The 23037-nt window shown below is 50.6% G+C and overlaps 1 protein-coding gene across 6 annotated transcripts in view; it reads left to right on the top strand.

Annotated features, from left to right (window-relative positions):
- The window catches only part of Dop1b (DOP1 leucine zipper like protein B), an 87647-nt gene that overhangs the window by 1681 nt on the left and 62929 nt on the right, over nucleotides 1-23037 (top strand). For all 6 annotated transcript variants that reach the window (XR_001196718.3, XM_040750438.1, XM_005073802.4 and 3 more), the window contains 3 exons: nucleotides 1830-1994; nucleotides 21866-22047; nucleotides 22551-22721. Coding sequence is in view for 5 of the 6 variants with exons in the window: in XM_040750438.1 (XP_040606372.1) it covers nucleotides 1857-1994; nucleotides 21866-22047; nucleotides 22551-22721 (491 nt within the window). In the remaining variant the exon portion in view is untranslated. The remainder of the gene's footprint in view (nucleotides 1-1829; nucleotides 1995-21865; nucleotides 22048-22550; nucleotides 22722-23037) is intronic.

Here is a 23037-nt window from a genome sequence, read left to right as displayed (position 1 = left end):
CCGGGTGCTAGGATTACAAGTGTGTGCCCCGCCATGTCCGACCTTTGTGTGTGGGTTCTGGGGCTGGAACTCATTCTCCTGGCCGAGCCGTCTCCTCAGACTGTCCTGCGCACTGCAGTGCTCCCTCAGTTACTGCCTGCCAAGTTCTGCTGCAGCGATTTGAGCAGTGCCTCTGTTAGTCCTGCTCAAGTGTCCCTGGTTCTGGGACAAACAAACTGTACGTAGGGTGTTTCAGCGCTGCACTTACGTTGGGGTTCAGACTGGAGATTCCTTAGTGAAAAAAACAAAAACAAAAACAAAAAGACATACTCTTAGGCTTCGAGGCTATAGGAACTTCATAGACCTGACTTGGCAAAACAAAACCAGTGCCCCAGATCGGCACCCTTTCCTTCTGTTTTCAGAGAGCACGAAGCCGGTTATTTCAGAGGAAGCCTGCGGGTCCTCCTGAGAATGAATTGTGTAGGTGCATATGCATAGCGCAGCTCTGAGGCTGTGTGGTAGCCTGCCTTGGAACACGCCCCTTACAGTGAAGGCAGCCGGGGGCGGAGCCATTCAGACTGGCATTAGTGTAGGGAGAGTTCGCTTGCATCTGGGGAGGGTTCTGGGGGTGCTCTGTGAGAACGCGGGGGGGGGGAGAAGAATGAAAGTAGAGACTCTGGGCACCTGCAGGGGGCAGGGGGCTGGGGGGGGGGCTTGCACCTCAGGACAAAGCAGAACCAGCAGGACTTGGGTTGAGTGTGGCAGGCAGGGGAAAGAACAGTCTAGAGCAACAATGTGTCTGGCCCACAGAGGGGCCACTTTCTGCGATGGGAAAGTGGGGGAGGGAAGACTGCTGAGTGGGCGGAATTCAGAGTTCAGGTTATTTTGTTGTTTTTTTTTTTAAGTGTCAATTTGTTGTATAATTTGCAGACTGCAGAATTCACCAGGCGTATAATTCAGGGAGTTTCAGTAGATTCACAGAGTTGAGCAGTGATTGCCATAACCGCATCCTGGTGACCTCAAGTGACCCCAGTCTGTTTCTGGTCTACCACTGGCCTGCTTAGCCATCACGAGAGACTCGCACACCTCAGGTGTTTCGTGCAAATGAAGTCACACAGTCTGTGATCTTGCTTGGCTGGTCGTTTCCACTGGGCTCCTGTTTTCTTCGTCTCCCCTGCACCCTGCAGCGTCTCATGCCCCCCCCCCCAGCCTACCTGTGTCCGTCTGTCTCTGTCTGACAGCCGTGAGCCCCAGGATCTCATGCATCTTAGGCTGGCCTTTAGCTCACAGCATCTTCCGGGGACAACCTTGAACCCCTAATTCTCCCGCCTGGCTGCCAGGTGCTGTGATTATCAGCCCAGAGTCAGGTTGCTAGGCTCATAGTACCTTCCCCTCCTGAGCCATCTGGCGCTGGCCCTCTTAACTTGGTTTTTGTGGGTGAAGATTTCTAGTCTCCTCGTCTAGTTGTAGGGGGTTGGATTGCTAAGTGGACCTTTCAGGTTGAAAGCGCGCATGCCCTTAAGTTTGTGATGAGAGGCACCGTCTGCATTCAGAATTGCCAGCCAGCGGCAGGATGTGATTTTGCTAGTGTCTCTCCTAGAATTGATTTTTTTGTCCATTAGGCAGGTCCTAGCATCCTTCCTTATTTCTGCCCAGTGCCCTTGTGTCCCCCAGGATCCGCGAGGGCGGGAACTCTTTATCTTGACTTACTCGGTGCCTGGCCTGGGAGCCTTGGTAAATATTTGAATTGGATTGCCTAGTGAGTTTGTGGACACCGGTCTCTCAGCTGGGTTGGGCGAGATCTCTGCCTGGGAGCGGCTCCCTCATGTAATTTCCGACTTGGCGTTTAGATCCCTCCTTCGGTGTGAGAATGTAAGATGGACCCAGAGGAGCAGGAGCTGCTGAATGACTACAGATACAGAAGCTACGCCTCGGTCATCGAAAAGGCTCTAAGGAACTTCGAGTCCTCCAGCGAATGGGCAGATCTTATATCTTCACTTGGCAAGCTCAACAAGGTACCGGGGCACTTCCTGTTTGGGAGGCGTGGCAGTGGGGGCGGAGTCGTGTTTTTATTGTCGTAAGGAATTTGTGAAGGCTAGCACAACTAGAAAAACAGAAAAGAAAGAACAGCCGGTCACCACGCTTAGAACATGTCACCGCATACAATCCTTCCAGCGTCTGCCCAGGACAGCATCTCTTGTGTTGGTTTTTTTTTTTTTTTTATATAGAGTTGATACGGTAGAGTGGCCTCTTCTTTTTTTCTTTTCTTCGATTTTTTTGACACAGGATTTCTCTGTGTAGCCCTGGCTGTCCAGGAAGTTCACTCTGTAGAACAAGCTGGCCTCGAACTCAGAGAGCCACCTGCCCCTCCAAGTGCTGGGATCACAGGTGTGCCTCCCACCCGTGAGTGGCCTTTTCTTGATGAGTCTGTGTACTGATAATTTAAAATTGTCAACCCAGGTATTCAAAGGCTGCTCCATGCCCTGCTGAGCATTTTGCTGTTTCTTTTGTGCTCTAATGTTTGGGCCCTGATTGGTAACTTCTAGAATAGCAAGCAAACTAATTGTGTGTGAGTGTATGAGTGTGTGTGTGTGTGAGTGTATGAGTATGTGTGTGAGTGTGTGTGAGTGTATGAGTGTGTGTGTGAGTGTATGAGTATGTGTGTGTGTGTTTGGGTGTGGAGAAAAGACTGTGGTCTGAGAAGATGCAAGCTCAGATCAAATGGAACCCCAGCTGTCTGTGTATGACCCTCCTGTCCTGTCCAAAGGGAAGACACCGCAGGGGTTCTTAGGCACGCAGTGGCCACTGTGGTCACAGTAGAGAACCCTCTCGCGCAGTCTGGGCAGCACTTGGGTTTGTAGCATGAGTGCCAGGTGGGAAATGGGAGGACCTCAATTCTACAGGACAAGGAACCCCAGAAAACCCCTCTGAGGAGACAGCGCCTCCCTGTGTCTTTCCCAGGAACGGGGTAGGGGTGTGGTAAGACCCAGCCTGGAACTCTGCATAGGCAACCGCTGTGTCTCCCTCCCCACCTCAACACCCTCACTCTGAGGCCACACAGTGCTGGCTGGTCTGGCTTGCCCAAGGCCCTGGGCTCAATTCCCAGCATAGGATGGGGGTGGGGCGAGCAGCTCAGCCTGGCAGATGGCTGCCAGGCTTGGTGAGATAGGAGGTTGCAGTTTATTGGCCAGGAAATGCCTGGATTCCTGCAAAGCACATTCACCTGGAAATGTCACCATCAGGTAGGCAGGTGCTCAGTAGGACAGACACTCCTGAGGTCTGTAGACGGTACTAGAGCCTCAGCTTCCTTAGTGGGACAGCCCCAGCCAAGGATCACGGGGAAGAAGGAAGGTAGCACTTAGGGGACTCTCAGAGGCCTGTTAACCAGGGGAAGGGAAGAGGCCCAGCAGGAGATGAAGGTGCTCTGCAGCTCAGCCCCTGACTCACCTGGTGTCTAAGCACCCGGCTCCCAGCACCCACCGGGACAGAGAAGACCAGGGGCTGAGGGCAGCCTCAAGTGCAGGATGAGTTCAGAGCCAGCCTGGGCTAATGTGGCTGTCTTAAAAACAAGCAAAAGGACAGACAGAAAGAACATTGCGTGTGTGTGTGTGTGTGTGTGTGTGTGTGTGTGTACATATGTAAGTGTACGAGTGTGCACGCATGCATGCGTGTGTACATATACATGCATGGGTCCATGTATTTGCCGCAGTTTATACAGAGAGATCGGAGAACAAATTGAAGGGGTCAGTTTTTTCCTTTCACCACGTGAGTCCTGAGGATGACCTGAATTCAGGTCAGGACTTGGAGCCAAGCACCTTTATTGAGTCATCTCCCGAGTGGTCTCAGTGTCTCCGTGTGTTTAAGTGTGTGTGAGTGTTTCGCTGGCATAAACATGTGGATGCCATGCACTCGCAAACATGATGGCAGCAGGAGCTTGAGTGGCTGGTCACATTGCATCTGCATTTTAGAAGCAGAGATTGCCGAACGCTGGTGTTGAGTTCACTTTCTCCTTGTTCAGTCCAGGAGCTCAGCATAGGGAATGGAACCGCCTACGTTAGGATGACTCTTCCCTCAGTTACCTTAGTGTAGACACGCACACAGATATGACCAGGGGTCTGCCTGTCAGTTGACAATGTTAGCCATCAAGTATAGTAGAGCCGACGCTTGCGTGACAGCCCAAAAGAAATGTGTTTCTTTCATTTACTTATTTGTTTATTTTGGTTTTTGAGACAAGGCTTCTCTTGTGTAGCTTTGTAGACCAGGTTGGCCTTGAACTCACAGAGTTCCGCCTGCCTCTGCCTCCTGAGTGCTGGATTAAAGGCGCATGCCAACACTGCCCGGCTCAGGAATGTGTTTTATTAACTGACTCTATCGCAAGAGAGCCACGGTGACACTCGGATGCATTTCAAGTGAGAGAACCGAAGCCCGGAGAGCTAATATAATATATAATCTACTACTGTGGGTACAGCTAAGGCACCCTGCGGCTCTGTCTTCCTGCGTATTCCTGGTATCCAGGGCTGTCCTGGGCGCTGGGGGGACAGTCTCGTCATGGACACTGGGGGACAGTCTCGTCCTGGACGCTGGGGGGACAGTCTCTTCCTGGACGCTGGAGGGACAGTCTCGTCATGGACACTGGGGGACAGTCTCGTCCTGGACGCTGGGGGGACAGTCTCGGATGCTTTGAAGGACTTGATTCCTGAGCACAACCTGTAGCTAACATTACTGGTGTTGCTTGTCCTGGTGTTGTGGGAAACAGTGAGAAGGACTCCAGTAAGAGTGAGCAAGTTCTGAGCAGAGGCCGCGCAGGTGGGAGGGCTCCCCTGTGAACGCACGTGGCCCAGGTTTGCACCCTGGGTGCCGCTGGCAGGTTCCACCGCCCTACTGGACTTGTACGAACTGAGCCATTCTTCCCTTCTGGGGAGCTCCTAACACCTCTTTTTCCTAGGGGTCTTTCCCTGATATGACCCACATTTGTGGTATTGCATCGGATGAAGGTTTTATTTAAAAGGTCACTTCTTGCTACAGATTTTACCCAAGAAATCCTGCCCTGGCAATTGGGCAGTATTGACTGATGCCGACGCCACCACCACCTACTCTTCCCATTTATGTTTCATGCTTGGTGGGGAACCTGCCCCTTGCCGACCCCCCGCCCCGCCCCGTGATGTGATGGTGCATCCCTCTCTGCCGCCCCCCCCCCGTGATGTGATGGTGCATCCCTCTCTGCCGCCCCCCCGCCCCGTGATGTGATGGTGCATCCCTCTCTGCCGCTCCCCCCGTGATGTGATGGTGCATCCCTCTCTGCCGCCCCCGTGATGTGATGGTGCATCCGTGTATGTGCTGATAGGGTTGAACCCAGGGCTTTATGCCTGTGACACGGCTAAGCTGCAGCCCCAGCCTTTTCTTCCCTGCTGCTCTGACTAGGCAGTGGGTCAGAGCATCCAGCCTGAGGGATTTGCAAGACTTCAGTGGGACAAGGGTACCGGGTCAGACTCCACCCTGACCTCTGCCTTTGGTGACTGCCGGTCTCTGAGAACTTACTGTGTGTTAAGACTCACTGTGCCACAATGCGTGGTATCCGCAACTCGCCCCAGGCCTGGGGGTGCCGGATGCCCTTCTAGCTACTGGGAGGCTAAGAAAGGAGCGTGGCAAAAGCAAGGCCTGTCTGGGCTGCAGAGTGAGTTCAAGGTCAGTCTGCGCAAGTTTGCAAGACCCTGTCTCAAAATAAAAAGTAAAAAGATGGTTTAAGGTACAGCTCTGAGTGGGAACTCGTGCCTAATGTTCTCCGCCAGTAGTGAACAGCTCAAACCCCTGGTTCCGGTGTGTGGCGGCAGCTGCTGAATTCCCGTGTGCTGTGTTCAGTTCAGCGGTTCAGATGACATCATGGCCCTGATCCAAGATTACTGGGGCTTTGCTGAGAATCTGAGGGCATTGGTGACCCAGCTGCCCAGTGTGAGCTTCTCAAACACAACAAGGTTGAGGGGTTTTTTTTTGAGAAGAGTTTTCTGTCTGCCAGAAGAGTCGGTTACACTTTCCAATATTTGTGACCAGGGTAGCCCATTTATTTTGTGTTTGAGTGAGAGAGTTTGCTTGCACTTCATCCTTTACAGTCTGCTGGAGGGATGGAGGTCAGCCAGGTTCTCACAGGCAAGTAGTCCTCCAGTGACCAGTGACCAGACGACAGCTGTGTGTCGTCCAGCAGAATGTAGTTCATTGCTCGGCCTGGAAAGTGAAGCCTGAGCTCTTCCCACGTGGACAGTACTGTTCTGACTCTGGAGAAAGTGCCATCCGTCGGCAGTTTAAGTTAGCTGAAGTCATAGGCTGGACCCTGATCTGATAGGACTCTGGCCTTGAAAGAGGGGAAATGGCACCTCCCTGCTTGCCTGCTCTCTGCAAACACCCCATACAAAGACACAGCCAGAAGGCAGCATCTGCAAGCCAGAAGAGACCCCAGTCAGCTGCCCCTTACTCACAGCCTCTGGTGCTGTGAGCAGTGAATTCGTATTGTTTAAAAGACCCCGTGTATAGTGCTTTGTAAAGCAGAGTCATCAGACTAAGACAGAACAGCAAAGTTAACCCTGGCTGCCTTTCAGTCCAGACGCCGTTTGGACGTGGACACCAACCATGAAGCTGGTATTTGAGTCAGGTATAGCCGTTCTGGGGCCTACACCTCCAGACAAGCTGGTTGACCCAGGAGCCTAAACATGGTTCTACAAGCCTAAGCCCTCACAAAAGCTCTACCACTGAGTCAAACGCCAGCCCTGCGCATAGTCAGCGTGACTTGATGGGTTTTGACATGCGTGCAACCCTGTGAGACCATCGTCACCATCAACAGCATGCGCCTGTCACCTCCAGAAGTTCCTTGTCAGTATCTCATATTCACATCACCAGACAGCTGTCTCCTTCCTCCCTGTCACTGTAGATGAGTTTGTATTTTAAAGGCTCATGTAAACAGAGCCAGGTGTAGTTGTAAAGGCTTGTAATAACAGCAGCTGGGTGCTTGATGCCAGAGACTAGAGAGTTCAAGGACAGACTCCAGCTACATAGTGAGTTTAAGTCTAGCCTGGGCTACTTAAGATTGCCCTAAATGAGCACATCCTCTGTTTCTCCTGCTCTGGCCTCTTTCATAAAGAACAAGCTTTAGCCACTGGGCATCTCTCCAGCCACAATAACGTTTGGTAAGTTTTAATGCACACCTTCCTGTTGCTGGAGTTTCTTGAACCACCAGGTCCCTCTGCTTCAGCCCCAAATGAGCACACAGAGACGCTATATTAATTATAAAACTGTTCACCGATATCTAGGGCTTCTTACTGGCTAGCTCTGTCTTAATTACTAACTTACATCTACTACTCTATGCGTTTCTACATGTCATTATCTTAGCAGAGAACACCTGGCGCGCCCTTTCCTCCTGGTCTCCACATGGCGTCTCTTCACAGTCTCTCTCTGCCTACCTTTCCCAGAATTCACCTAACCCCGCCGATCTTCCTGCCTCTATTGGCTAAACAGTGTTTATTCGTCAACCAATGAGAGAAACACACATACAGAAGGACATCGCCCATCATGTTCCTTCCACTCACATCTTCAGCCATATTGAAAAATGTTCCCCTGGCTGAGCAGATGGCCCACAGGTGTTTGCTGAGGGAGAATGGGTAGGTGATCTCATGAGGCAGGGGTTCTAACGGAAGAGCCTCCAGTGTTTCTCAGTGCCCCACCCCCGCGCCCTCTGCTGCTTGTCTCATTGACAATCGTAGTTACTGTGGGTCTCATTGACAATCATAGTCACTGTGGGTCTCATTGACAGTCATAGTTACTGTGGGTCTCATTGACAGTCATAGTTACTGTGGGTCTCATTGACAATCGTAGTTACTGTGGGTCTCATTGACAATCAATCGTAGTTACTGTGGGTCTCATTGACAGTCGTAGTTACTGTGGGTCTCATTGACAGTCGTAGTTACTGTGGGTCTCATTGACAATCGTAGTTACTGTGGGTCTCATTGACAGTTGTAGTCACTGTGGGTCTCATTGACAATCAATCATAGTTACTGTGGGTCTCATTGACAATCATAGTTACTGTGGGTCTCATTGACAATCGTAGTCACTGTGGGTCTCATTGACAATCGTAGTCACTGTGGGTCTCATTGACAGTCATAGTTACTGTGGGTCTCATTGACAATCAATCATAGTTACTGTGGGTCTCATTGACAATCAATCATAGTTACTGTGGGTCTCATTGACAGTCATAGTTACTGTGGGTCTCATTGACAATCATAGTTGCTGTGGGTCTCATTGACAATCAATCGTAGTTACTGTGGGTCTCATTGACAATCATAGTTACTGTGGGTCTCATTGACAATCATAGTTACTGTGGGTCTCATTGACAATCAATCGTAGTTACTGTGGGTCTCATTGACAATCGTAGTTACTGTGGGTCTCATTGACAATCATAGTTACTGTGGGTCTCATTGACAATCAATCGTAGTTACTGTGGGTCTCATTGACAATCATAGTTGCTGTGGGTCTCATTGACAATCAATCGTAGTTACTGTGGGTCTCATTGACAATCATAGTTACTGTGGGTCTCATTGACAGTCATAGTTGCTGTGGGTCTCATTGACAATCAATCGTAGTTACTGTGGGTCTCATTGACAATCAATCGTAGTTACTGTGGGTCTCATTGACAATCATAGTTACTGTGGGTCTCATTGACAGTCATAGTTGCTGTGGGTCTCATTGACAATCAATCATAGTTGCTGTGGGTCTCATTGACAGTCAATCATAGTTACTGTGGGTCTCATTGACAGTCATAGTTGCTGTGGGTCTCATTGACAATCAATCGTAGTTACTGTGGGTCTCATTGACAATCATAGTTACTGTGGGTCTCATTGACAGTCATAGTTGCTGTGGGTCTCATTGACAATCAATCGTAGTTACTGTGGGTCTCATTGACAATTAATCATAGTTACTGTGGGTCTCATTGACAATCATAGTTACTGTGGGTCGCATTGACAGTCGTAGTCACTGTGGGTCTCATTGACAATCGTAGTCACTGTGGGTCTCATTGACAATCGTAGTTACTGTGGGTCTCATTGACAATTAATCATAGTTACTGTGGGTCTCATTGACAATCATAGTCACTGTGGGTCTCATTGACAATCATAGTCACTGTGGGTCTCATTGACAATCGTAGTTACTGTGGGTCTCATTGACAATCATAGTTACTGTGGGTCTCATTGACAATCATAGTCACTGTGGGTCTCATTGACAATCATAGTTACTGTGGGTCTCATTGACAATCATAGTCACTGTGGGTCTCATTGACAATCATAGTCACTGTGGGTCTCATTGACAATCGTAGTTACTGTGGGTCTCATTGACAATCATAGTTACTGTGGGTCTCATTGACAATCATAGTCACTGTGGGTCTCATTGACAATCATAGTCACTGTGGGTCTCATTGACAATCGTAGTCACTGTGGGTCTCATTGACAATCATAGTTACTGTGGGTCTCATTGACAATCAATCGTAGTTACTGTGGGTCTCATTGACAATCAATCATAGTTACTGTGGGTCTCATTGACAGTCATAGTCACTGTGGGTCTCATTGACAATCAATCGTAGTTACTGTGGGTCTCATTGACAGTCATAGTTACTGTGGGTCTCATTGACAATCAATCGTAGTCACTGTGGGTCTCATTGACAATCAATCATAGTTGCTGTGGGTCTCATTGACAATCATAGTTACTGTGGGTCTCATTGACAATCAATCGTAGTTACTGTGGGTCTCATTGACAATCAATCGTAGTTACTGTGGGTCTCATTGACAATCAATCATAGTTACTGTGGGTCTCATTGACAATCATAGTCACTGTGGGTCTCATTGACAATCATAGTCACTGTGGGTCTCATTGACAATCAATCGTAGTTACTGTGGGTCTCATTGACAATCAATCATAGTTACTGTGGGTCTCATTGACAGTCAATCATAGTTACTGTGGGTCTCATTGACAGTCATAGTTACTGTGGGTCTCATTGACAATCAATCGTAGTCACTGTGGGTCTCATTGACAATCAATCATAGTTACTGTGGGTCTCATTGACAATCATAGTTACTGTGGGTCTCATTGACAGTCAATCATAGTTACTGTGGGTCTCATTGACAATCGTAGTTACTGTGGGTCTCATTGACAATCATAGTTACTGTGGGTCTCATTGACAATCGTAGTTACTGTGGGTCTCATTGACAATCATAGTCACTGTGGGTCTCATTGACAATCATAGTTACTGTGGGTCTCATTGACAGTCATAGTCACTGTGGGTCTCATTGACAATCATAGTTACTGTGGGTCTCATTGACAGTCAATCATAGTTACTGTGGGTCTCATTGACAATCAATCGTAGTTACTGTGGGTCTCATTGACAGTCATAGTCACTGTGGGTCTCATTGACAATCATAGTTACTGTGGGTCTCATTGACAGTCAATCATAGTTACTGTGGGTCTCATTGACAATCAATCGTAGTTACTGTGGGTCTCATTGACAGTCATAGTTACTGTGGGTCTCATTGACAATCATAGTTACTGTGGGTCTCATTGACAATCGTAGTTACTGTGGGTCTCATTGACAATCGTAGTTACTGTGGGTCTCATTGACAATCGTAGTTACTGTGGGTCTCATTGACAATCATAGTTACTGTGGGTCTCATTGACAATCGTAGTTACTGTGGGTCTCATTGACAATCATAGTTACTGTGGGTCTCATTGACAATCGTAGTTACTGTGGGTCTCATTGACAATCATAGTTACTGTGGGTCTCATTGACAATCGTAGTTACTGTGGGTCTCATTGACAATCGTAGTCACTGTGGGTCTCATTGACAATCATAGTCACTGTGGGTCTCATTGACAATCAATCATAGTTACTGTGGGTCTCATTGACAATCGTAGTTACTGTGGGTCTCATTGACAATCGTAGTTACTGTGGGTCTCATTGACAATCGTAGTCACTGTGGGTCTCATTGACAATCAATCATAGTTACTGTGGGTCTCATTGACAATCAATCATAGTTACTGTGGGTCTCATTGACAATCAATCGTAGTTACTGTGGGTCTCATTGACAATCAATCGTAGTTACTGTGGGTCTCATTGACAATCAATCGTAGTTACTGTGGGTCTCATTGACAATCATAGTTACTGTGGGTCTCATTGACAATCAATCATAGTCACTGTGGGTCTCATTGACAATTAATCATAGTTACTGTGGGTCTCATTGACAATCATAGTTACTGTGGTTCTCATTGACAATCATAGTCACTGTGGGTCTCATTGACAATCGTAGTTACTGTGGGTCTCATTGACAATCGTAGTTACTGTGGGTCTCATTGACAATCATAGTTACTGTGGGTCTCATTGACAATCATAGTCACTGTGGGTCTCATTGACAGTCATAGTTACTGTGGGTCTCATTGACAGTCATAGTTGCTGTGGGTCTCATTGACAATCAATCGTAGTTACTGTGGGTCTCATTGACAGTCAATCATAGTTACTGTGGGTCTCATTGACAATCATAGTTACTGTGGGTCTCATTGACAGTCATAGTTGCTGTGGGTCTCATTGACAATCAATCGTAGTTACTGTGGGTCTCATTGACAATCAATCATAGTCACTGTGGGTCTCATTGACAATCATAGTTACTGTGGGTCTCATTGACAATCAATCGTAGTTACTGTGGGTCTCATTGACAATCATAGTTACTGTGGGTCTCATTGACAATCGTAGTTACTGTGGGTCTCATTGACAATCATAGTCACTGTGGGACAGTCGTAGTTGCTGTGGGTCTCATTGACAATCGTAGTTACTGTGGTTCTCATTGACAATCATAGTCACTGTGGGACAGTCGTAGTTACTGTGGGTCTCATTGACAGTCGTAGTTGCTGTGGGTGCCATTTCACTAGCTAATCAGTGTGTGAAGTGTTGGTTTGGAGAGATTGCACACTGTTGGTCTGAAGAGATTGCAAACTGTTCTTGCTGAAGTTCGGGTCCCAGCGCTGACACCAGGCCGCTCACAACCGCCTGTGACTCCAGTTCCAGAGGACCCAGTGTCTCTGGGCTTCTAGATCACCTGTGCTCACATGCACATACCCACACATGGACATGCACGTGTTATCTTTAAAATAAAATATGCCCTTAAAGTTATGTATATGAATGATACTCAGAGTGTTGCTTTCTATGCAAGTGACAGGTCCTCTCTTCCTAGTGTTTCTGGTGACTCCCCAGCTAGCCGTCTCAGTGCCTTGGTATGCTGGCAGATAGTCTAATCGGGTTGCCAAGGAAGGGAGGGACACCGAGCATGCTCAGTGTGGGAGCAGCTGGGTTCAATTCAGGCTCCTCACTTCTGAGTGTGGGGCAAGCGTGTGGCCACCCCGACAGCCAGTCCCCTATCTTAAAAAGCCCCCTGTTACATGTAGAGATGGCGTGGGAGTGAGTTCTGAGGTAGCCAGAGGTGTAATACTTTGGTTCTCAGATTTATTCCTGCTGATTCCATTTCCCATGGTGCAGTTTGCTTCAGATGTGGCCTTGTGACTTCTGGGACCCCTGAGACATGGCAGGAAGGCCGCCGCAGGCCAGCGTCTGAAAGGGATTTCCTCTGCTGCAGAGATGTAAAGGGACAAACACTGTTTGGTTTTTTTTTTTTGTTCCATTGAGAGTGGGCTATTTTGTTGTGCTTCTCTTTATATTTGTAAGCAGAGATGGAACCCTGCTCCTCTGCATGGGAGTGTCTCAGTCTTGGTGCTGGGTGGGGGGCGCGTCTGGGGTGGAGGGGGGTGCTGTTCTGTGCACTCTGAGGTGTTTGTCAGTATCCTGGCCTCTTGTCCACTGCATGCCCCTCCCCCACCCCATCCCCAAATAGAAAACGTGGTAAATGTCTCCAGGTCTTTCTGAATGCTGCCCCCCCCAGGGGCAACACTGCTCTGGACTTTTGGTTTTATAAGTTACATTATGTTTTCTTTATTTAAAATTGCATAGCCTAGTTGGACAGTCTGTGTCCATACAGCAAAAAGTGTCCCAACCAAGCCCATCTTTTAACCTCATCCGAACTGGAGCCTGGATCCTCTGTGGGTCACAAAGACAGTTGATGACAAAAAGTGTTTTTGTGTCCTTAAAAGATACAGAATGGGGGAGAGGAGGGAGGGGAGCTGGGATTAACATGTGAAACAAGATTGTTTCTAACCTAAATAAAAATAAATAAATAAATAAAATAAAGATACAGAATGGGAATGAAGCTGTCCTGGTGGACACCAGGAAGACCGAACTCTACCCTCAGCCCCAGTGTTGCCAAAAGGAAAACACATCGTGTTTCTGAGGAGTCACGCCCTTCCGGTGCCCCGTGTGCCAACCAACCGCGGTGCCCTGCTCTTTGCCCTGAGTGTTCCAGGACAAGCTTCAGAGAGAACAGAGCAAGCAGGGCTCGCCTGGTGTCACACTCCTGCGTACTGGCAACAGCCCCTTCCCACACAGCCACCCGGAGTTCCTGTCTGACAGACTATTGTACGGATGGCTTGTTTCCCAACCAGGAACGCAAACAGCACAGAGAAGGGAGACCAGATAGACCCAAACCAGACCACAGCCGATGAGAGAGCTGGACAGCCATGTGTCACGGAGAGCTGTGGCCTTTACCGCCCTCGGGAACTCCGAATCACATGGCAGGTGTTCTTGCCCCTGCCTGTCACTGACTGCGAGAACTTGCCCGTCGGGGCTGGATTCTTTCCAGGGTCTTACTAAGTTTGTTTATGTTTGTGGAAGGAGGAGGGTGTGTGTGGAGAGAGGTCCCGGGATGAACTTGGGCTCTCTAGCTTGTTGTCAGAACTGCTGAGCCACCTCCAGGCCCCATGCCAGAGTCTGGTGTGCCTGTAGGGAACAGAGCACTTGTGCGGCTTGACCCAAGTTCTCAACAGCCTTTCTGAAGTCAGTCAGCTCTGGCTGAGGAGAGCCCAGCCACTGTGTAGGTGGAGCCCATTTTCTGTATGAGAAAACAGCCTTGTGGCTCTCAGGTAGCCTATGACAGCCTGGTAGTCAATGAGGGAGCAGTCCTGACTCAGACCAGCCCTGTAGGTTAGGTACCGTCCTTGACCTTATGTGGCTTCCCCAAGCCCTTTCCCAAGCATTTCTTCTTGAGAGAGCCCACTCTGGGTGAATGACAACTGTTGCCTCTGCACCCACCCACCGTCCACCACCACCACCACCACAGCCACCGTGGTCCACCATCACCACCATCACCACCATCACCACCATCACCACCATCACCACCATCACCACCATCACCACCATCATCACCATCACCACCATCACCACCATCACCACCATCACCACCATCATCACCATCACCACCATCACCACCATCATCACCATCACCACCATCACCACCATCACCACCATCATCACCATCACCACCATCACCACCATCACCACCATCATCACCATCACCACCATCACCACCATCATCACCATCACCACCATCACCACCATCACCACCATCACCACCATCATCATCATCACCATCACCACCATCACCACCATCACCACCATCATCACCATCACCACCATCACCACCATCATCACCATCATCACCATCACCATCATCATCACCATCATCACCATCACCACCATCACCACCATCATCACCATCACCACCATCACCACCATCATCACCATCACCATCATCATCACCATCATCACCATCACCATCATCACCACCATCACCACCATCACCACCATCATCACCATCACCACCATCACCACCATCATCACCATCACCACCATCACCACCATCACCACCATCACCATCATCACCACCATCACCACCATCATCATCATCACCATCATCACCATCACCATCATCATCACCATCACCACCATCACCACCATCACCACCATCATCACCATCATCACCATCACCATCATCATCACCATCATCACCATCACCACCATCACCACCATCACCACCATCACCATCACCACCATCACCACCATCACCACCATCATCACCATCACCACCATCACCACCATCACCACCATCACCATCACCACCATCACCACCATCACCACCATCATCACCATCACCACCATCACCACCATCACCACCATCATCACCATCACCATCATCATCACCATCATCACCATCACCACCATCACCATCATCACCATCATCACCATCATCATCACCATCACCACCATCACCACCATCACCACCATCACCACCATCACCACCATCACCACCATCACCACCATCATCACCATCATCACCATCATCATCACCACCACCACCATCATCACCATCATCATCATCACCATCATCATCATCACCACCATCATCATCACCATCATCATCATCATCACCACCATCACCATCATCATCATCATCACCATCATCACCATCATCATCACCACCATCATCACCACCATCACCATCATCATCATCACCACCATCATCACCACCACCATCACCTCCACCACCACCGTGCACCGGCTGCACGTGGCCTCTGGTCCTGCCCTGCAGTAGCCAGGCCCCTTGACCTTCCTGCCTGCACCTGGGACTCTCCTAGTCCAGATCATCAGCCTGCGGTCACTCACTACCCCAGCAGCAGCTCAGAAAGCACTGGCTGATACCAGCAGGAGCAGATGGGCCTGAACTCACGGCAATCTTCCTGTCTCTGCCTTGAAAGTGCTAGGGTTATAGTCCTGAGCCCCTGCTGTTGACTTAATAAGGATTTTTATTTGCTTATTTACTTATTTATTGTTTTTTGCTTGTTTTTGTGTTTTTTTTGAGACAGGGTTTCTCTGTGTGACCCTGGCTGTCCTGAACTTGCACTGTAGACCAGGCTGGCCTCGAACTCAGGGATCTGCCTGCCTTCCTTTGCCTCCTAAGTACTGCGACTAATGGCATATCGGCCATACCTGTGTTAAGAATTTGTAAAAAGAAAAACCTTAGCTTTCTAATGTATGTCTCTACGTGAGATAAAAAGTTGAATTAGCCTACACAGGTTCCTCTTCAGCAGCTTTACTGAGTGATGTGCGGGGGTGGGGGGGTGGGGGGTGGAGAGTTGGCTCATCCTGGCCTCGCTGGGTCAGAGTTTGCCGACTGAATGCAGCTTGCTGTTACTCAGGCTGCAGCATTTTGGGAAGCTTTGTGTTGACACACAAGTTGAAGCAGTCTCTCTGTCTCTCATGCACATGCACGTGCGTGCGTGCGCGTGCGCACACACACACACACACACACACACACACACACACACACCGCCCCAGTTAAACACTGCCCAGCCTTGCTGTGGGGTCCCAGCTCCCAGCAGCAGGCTCTCAGGGGAGGCCATTGGACCCACTTCTCCTGTTTGTCCCTTGCGGCCACGCCCATGTCACTGCCATCTCAAGTGAGGCGTGACACTTTATGCTGGCTTGCCTAATGAAGGAAGTCCTGGCCAATTCGTTATTACTCAATATCTGTTCCCATTCCCACTTGGTGTAAAGGGCACTGTTGGTGTCCTTCGGCCAATGGCAAATGTCACTGAGCGCTACCTTGCCACCTGGCCAGCCTGACTCACTGTGACATCCCATGGCTTTCTTGTTGCTTTGTAGCAAGGGCATCCTCTAAAGATGACAGACTTCCCGAGGAAGGCGAGTAGTATTTTACTGTGATGGCTGTTGTGTCTCGTTGGCTTGTTGGGAGACACATGTTAGCTTGCATTTCATATCGATGGCACGTGACCCTCTGCACTAAGCATTGTCTTCTGCAAGAGCAGCTTGGAATGTGCTGTATGTATGTGTGTGTGTGTGTGTGTACACAGTGTGAGTGTTATGTTTGTAGTATGAACGTGTGTGGACGTGCATCCACACAGAGATCAGAGAGGGATGTTGAGTCAGGGTCTAACCGAACTGGAGCTGAGGTCAGGCTGCTACATCTGCAGGTGCAATGAGGTCAAGAACATTGTAATTATATCCTAGGTGTGGTTTTGGGAATTCTTTTAGGATTATGTATCTCCTGAGTGAAATGAACACGGAAGCTTAATTTCCTGTCCGATCATAGTTTTTCCTTTCCTTGGAGCTGACTGAAACGGTTTTGAAAACATGAGTTTTCCCTTCCCAGCTCGCCCAGCTTCTCGGAGATTATCCAGTGTTTGTAGACTGTTCCTCATGAGCTGTGTATGCTAGGCTTACTGCTCAACCAATCTAGGTACCGGTTTCCTAAAAACAGCCCCCACCGTGAGCTGCTCTGGGAGTATTTGGTGAGCCTTCCTCCCTGAGAAGAGGCCTGGACCACAGCGGCATTCTCGCATGGGCGGGAAAGAGCGGCAGAGGGGAGGGCCCTCGCCACCTGAGCCAGGGTACCAGCGTGTGTGAGGGATGAGGGTGGGGGGTAAGGACAAGGAAAAGAGGCTGGCTCTTCACATGTGACCCCAAGTTAGTGGGGGACAAGTCTCTTAAGACTAGCTGCGCAGTCAGGACAGCGCCTCATCCTGCTGCACAGGACGAAGGAAGACAGCCTGAGTGCTACCTCTGGGGCTGGGGCAGCCTTTTCAGGACCCAAATGCTTCATGTCCTCATGTTTCTTGTCAGACACTCACGTGGGTGGGAGTTGAGGCGTGTAATCGGCAGAGTGGCCATGGCCGGCATAGTGGTTCATGTTAGACATGTAAACCTGGCCCTCAGCCCCAACTCCTCCGGTGCCTCGAGACACAGGGCCTCCTTCTCTTTAAAGTGTAGTAACACATGCACAGTACAGAAGTCACTCACGGGACCTTTCTTTTCTTGGGGGTGTTTGTGAGAAATTGGGGCTGGAGAACTGCCTTGTGTCTGAGACCAGCTCTGAACTCCATAACAAGACCCTATTTCTGAAAAACGCCAGCTGGCAAGACGCTGAAGCGTGGGGTCTTTCCGTTGTAAAGTTGTGCCATAATGTAAAAGTTAACACTTAGTCCTTCTGAGACAGTGTCGTCCAGGCAGTCTTCAAAGCCCTGGACTTCCAGGCCCACAGAGTAGCTGATACCAGCGGCGTGCACAGCCTGAACCCACCCTCACTTTCGGGTTTATAGTTGGATGATGTTAAGTATATTCGTGATGTGGACTGTCCTCTGTCCTGCTTGTTGGCTGTGGGGTGTCACGTGCTGTGTTGGGGTGACCCTCACACCGCCTCTATGCTTGTGGCGTGTCTTTACTTCACTCACCACACACACAGGCCTCTGCTACTGTTTGCTTGGAGCCTCTGATTCTCCCCTGCACGGACCAGAAAGCCCCATTTCTCCTCCCTCCCCCTCCCTCCCTCCCTCCCTCCAAACCCTGCCCGCTCAGAGAGTCTCTGAACAAAGGAAAGGTGCCCCAAAAGCCCAGCTCCATATTCTTGACGACTGTTGCAACCTCCTCCCCCGATGACACCAGCAGCCCACGTCCTAATTTGCTCAGCTTGTGACCATACTCGGGCACAGACTCAACTTGTGGTGGGCACATCATCACCGCTTGCCTACAGCCTATAAAGTCTCTCTGCTTTAGTGCAGTCTCACGACTTCTCAGGCTTCTTCTCTGAGATCCGACTGGCTCCGTTGTCATCTTTCTACAGAGCCTAATCTGTAAGGTGACTGCTACCTGATGGTTTGTGTGTAGGCAAACATGGCACTCAGGAGCTTGGTACTGTTGTATGGCCTCAGGCATCCACAGGGGTCTTAGATCCTTCTGGATAAGGGGGACCTATGAGAAGAGGCCCTTCAGTCAAGACAGGGAAGGGGGCAACAGACAGGCCCTCAAGTCCTAGCGGCTCCTCCGAGTGGTTTGTTCCTCCATCAGCTGGGAGTGCGCAAGGGCCTAGGCTGGGAATGGTTTCCTAGAGCCATGGGTCATGGCCCTACAGGCAGGAGTGAGTGCCTGAAGACCTTCAAAGTGACTTTTGAAGCCTACACCAGAAGGGACTCAAACAGTTCCATTACCCGAATTGGCTTGTGTGTCTCACATGGCCATGTTGTTCTGTGCACAAGCCCAGGAGTCCCAGTTGCCTGCATTGGTGCAGACCACCTCAGTGAACCTCAGACAGCGGCCGTCCTGGGCACACACTGACACACGTGAGTGGGTGTGGCTTGAACAGAGAATCAGCCGAGACAGTGAAGACAGCTCCTGCTCGGAGGAGTCTCTGGCGTCCTCAGTCAGCCCCCAGTCCCAGACAGTCTCAGTGCCGTGTCTTTAGGACCGGCTATCAGTTAGTCAGCTAAGCGGGGTGACAGCCACCTGGCTTTTCTGCCTGTTCTTCTGTGTGTTTGAAAATGTCCCACATAAAATGCCCTACTTCCTGCCCGATGGTTTCCTGTCTGCTTCGTTTGCCTGAGGTCCCCATGCTCTGTCCCAGAGTGTGATCTGAGTGGCCACCTACGGTCTTTTTTGTCTTTACGTAAACACAGTTTGTTTCGCTGGACTTCTCTTGGTTTTAGACTATTAGACCCTTGCTAAGTAATGCATTGAGATGCTTCCCCATCCCTTGAGATAGCATCTGGCACATCCTGGGCGGGCCTTGGGCTGGCCCTGCACTCTGGGGTGTAGGATTGTCCTGACCTTCTGATCCCCCGCCCCACCTCCTGACACAGGTGTGTTACCATGCCTGCTTTACACATCGCTGGGGATTGAGCCCAGGGTTTTCTGAATGCTAGGCAAACCAACTGAGCCTCAGCCCTTCAAGATACTTCTCCATACTCTACAGAGTGAGTTCCAGGATAGCCAGGGTAAGCAGGCGAAACCCCATCTCAAAAAAACAAAACAAACAAATAAAAAATGACACTTCTGATCATCTCTACTTTATCTAATTTTCCTTAAAGACGCAGCTGTATGAAATTTGGGAATTCATGTAGACCACAGACCTAATTTTAAAAAAGTATTCTCCTTCTCTTGCCTTTACCTCCCTCTTAACCCAGGCTGTTTTAGAGGTAGAAGCAGTGTCTTTTTTATAAGCAGAGAGCTGTCATGGCCCCTAGGGCACATGGCTCAGGGCCAGTGTCCTCACCTGGGACTGCAGCCCCTCAGGGAAGCTGGGGATTGCAGGGTGGACAAGATGGTCCCTGCCCAGGATGTGCCCTCTCCGGGGACTCTGCTGCCTCCCTGGAAGGGGCATGAGCTAGGTGGATGGAGGAGTGATCTGGGTGGATGGAGGAGTGATCTGGGTGGATGGAGGAGTGATCTGGGTGGATGGAGGAGTGATCTGGGTGGATGGAGGAGTGATTTGGGTGGATGGAGGAGTGATCTGGGTGGATGGAGGAGTGATCTGGGTGGATGGAGGAGTGATCTGGGTGGATGGAGGAGCGTTCGGGTGGGGAGGAGTGAGCTGGGCAGGGAGGAGTGATCTGGGCGGGGAGGAGCATTGGGGTGAGGAGCTGCCAGGAGTAGGCATTAAACAATGAGTTCTCTGTGTGACAACACGTGAGCTGCTGTTAGGAAATGAGGTCGCAGGCCGGGAGGTGACTCTGTTGGTAAAGGGCCTGCAATGCTTGCAGGAGGCCTGGGTTCTCCCAGAGCCCGCTCCATAAGGAAACGGTGTGCAGTGCAGAGCACACGTGTAATCCTTCTGCTGGGAAGGTGGACGTGGGCAATCCCGGGCTTGCTGGCCAGCTCAGCAGAGGGAACTAGCAAGCTCCAGGTTCAGTGAGAGAGACCCTGCCTCAGGAAACCAGGTGGAGTCTGCGGAGAGGGCTCAGAGGATAAAGGCGTGTGCTAAGAAAGCCTGACAGCCCAAGTGTGACCCCTGGAACTCACGTGGTGGGAGAAGAGAGTTAACCAGACCGCAGAGTCGTCTGGTGCCCGACAAGTTGGCTTGTGACCTCCACACACTCACTGTAGTGTGTGCAGTCCTACACACTAAATAAATAATTTTTTTACAGATAGAAAATGGTTGAGGAAAACAACCAATGTTGGCCTCCACACACATGGGCAAGTGCACACTCCCCAAAGGAAAAGAAAGTGGTAATGGTTGGGTTAGGCAGACTACAGCCACGATTAGGAGGCCTTGAGTGGTTCTCAGGAAGCCTGGAGTCTACCCTGTGAGCTCCCCGTACAGATATGTGTGTGCAGATAACCCAGGGGTGCGGGCAGATAGACCTCGGAGTCGCCGGGTGTCAGAAGACAGCCTCTGGAGCTATCCCAGCCACGGTGCTCTGCCTCTGCTCCTCGGCGCCAAGAAGAGTAGGTTTTCTTGTTTGTTTTCAGGACCCGGGGCTTTGCACACACCAAGCAAACACTCTAGCTCTGAGCTGTAATTCCCAGCTCCAGAAGCTGAGGTGTGGAGAGCCCGTGTCCTGAGTTGTGTGTCGGCCGGCCCGGGCATATTGTTGCTCGACGTCTCAGGGTTACCATTTCCGGAATTCCAGTGTCTCAGCACAACCCCTCACTGCTAGACATGCCGGAAGTTGCCCTTCTCCCATGTGTGAGCTCCTCCCAAAGCTGCTTGTCTAGGTAGCTGAAGAAGGATGGGAGGAACGAGACCCCTTCTCCCTGAGCCGATGACGGCCTGGGCTTCTGTGCACAGGAGGGAGACGAAGCTGTCTGCGCGGGTTACAGCCCAGTGTCCTTCAATTCTGTGGGACTGCTGGCCTCCTGGGATGGAGGCGCACGTAGCCCTTGTCTGTCTGTGAGTGCCACAGTGACACCCCGAAGCTGTCTGCCTCCCTTCCAGCCTTGGCAGGGTCTACCCAGCCCCTCAAGGCCCCAGAGAGCCTGGCTGGTGACGAGTCTGCATGGAGCCCACACACAGCCCTGCGAGTCCTCTCTGTGTGTCTGTCTCACAGCCCCACGTCCTGGCCGGGCCTCCACAGACTTGCTCTCCTCCGTAGGCAGCGCAGCTGCCCTCTCACGTGCCGTTTCTCGTCTCTCACAGGCTCTGCAGAGCAACCTGAAGTATTCCCTGCTACCACGAAGGCTCCTGATCAGCAAGAGGCTGGCTCAGTGTTTGCACCCCGCCCTGCCCAGTGGTGTGCACCTGAAGGCCCTAGAGACCTACGAGATCATCTTTAAGATTGTGGGGACCAAATGGCTGGCCAAGGACCTGTTCCTGTACAGGTGCGGCAGCTTCTCGCTCTAGTCTGTGTTTCACCTCACAGCTGGAAAACGACAAGCAAGGGGCAGGGTTGCCCTCAGCTGGTGGAGTGCTTGCCTAGCTGGCACAGGCTTCATCGCAGCGCTGAGAAGCCAGGTGTAGTGACCCGTGCTTGTAACTCCAGCACTTGCGGGGGTGAGGGCAGGAAGAGCAAAAGTTCAGGGTCACCCTTAGCAGCTCTACCTCAAAAGGAAATTTTTTTTAAAGGAAAATGGCAAGCAAAATATGCATGGGAGAGAAAAGCACAAAGCAATTAGTCATCTAGCCGTGACCAGGAGATGGGTCTCCACCCGGAAGTCCTGCATCCAGCCTCACGTGTTATGTGTGAGGAGCCCCGAATGTGCATTTAGCTGAAAGTAAAGAAACCCAAACCACCATCCTCACCTGTGGCCTCCGTGCAGCTGGCCCGGGGATGTGTGCCGAGGTGTCTGACCGCGCTCACCTGCCCTTCTTGTCTTTCTCAAAGCTGCGGCCTGTTTCCCCTGCTGGCCTATGCTGCCATGTCGGTGCGGCCCGTGCTGCTTGGCCTGTACGAGAGGTACTTCCTCCCGCTGCAGAAGCTGCTCCTGCCCAGTCTCCAGGCCTTCCTGGTGGGCCTGCTGCCGGGCCTGGAAGAGGGCTCCGAGATCTATGACAGGTAGGTGGACATCATGTCCGGGGTCTGGGATCTTCCACTCACCAAAGAAGCGTCAACACACAACACACTCACGCACAGATGCACACACATGTGAGGTGTGAGTGTGTGTGTGTGGTGTGTGTGTGGGTATATAGTGTGTGCATGTGTGTGGTGTGTGTGTAGTGTGAGTGTGTGTGTGCGTCTGTGTGTGCGTGTGTGCATGCATGCGTGTATGTTTGTGTGTGTTGTGTGTGTGTGTGTTGTGTGTGTGTGTTGTGAGTGTGTGTGCGTGTATGCATGCATGCATGTGTGTGTGCATGCATGCGTGTGTGGGTGT

This window comes from Mesocricetus auratus, unplaced genomic scaffold (genome assembly GCF_017639785.1).
Source record: "Mesocricetus auratus isolate SY011 unplaced genomic scaffold, BCM_Maur_2.0 Super-Scaffold_100008, whole genome shotgun sequence".
NCBI classification, from domain to species: domain Eukaryota; kingdom Metazoa; phylum Chordata; class Mammalia; order Rodentia; family Cricetidae; genus Mesocricetus; species Mesocricetus auratus.
Note: the sequence above shows the minus strand (reverse complement) of the source record. Positions and strands in the feature narration are given on the sequence as shown.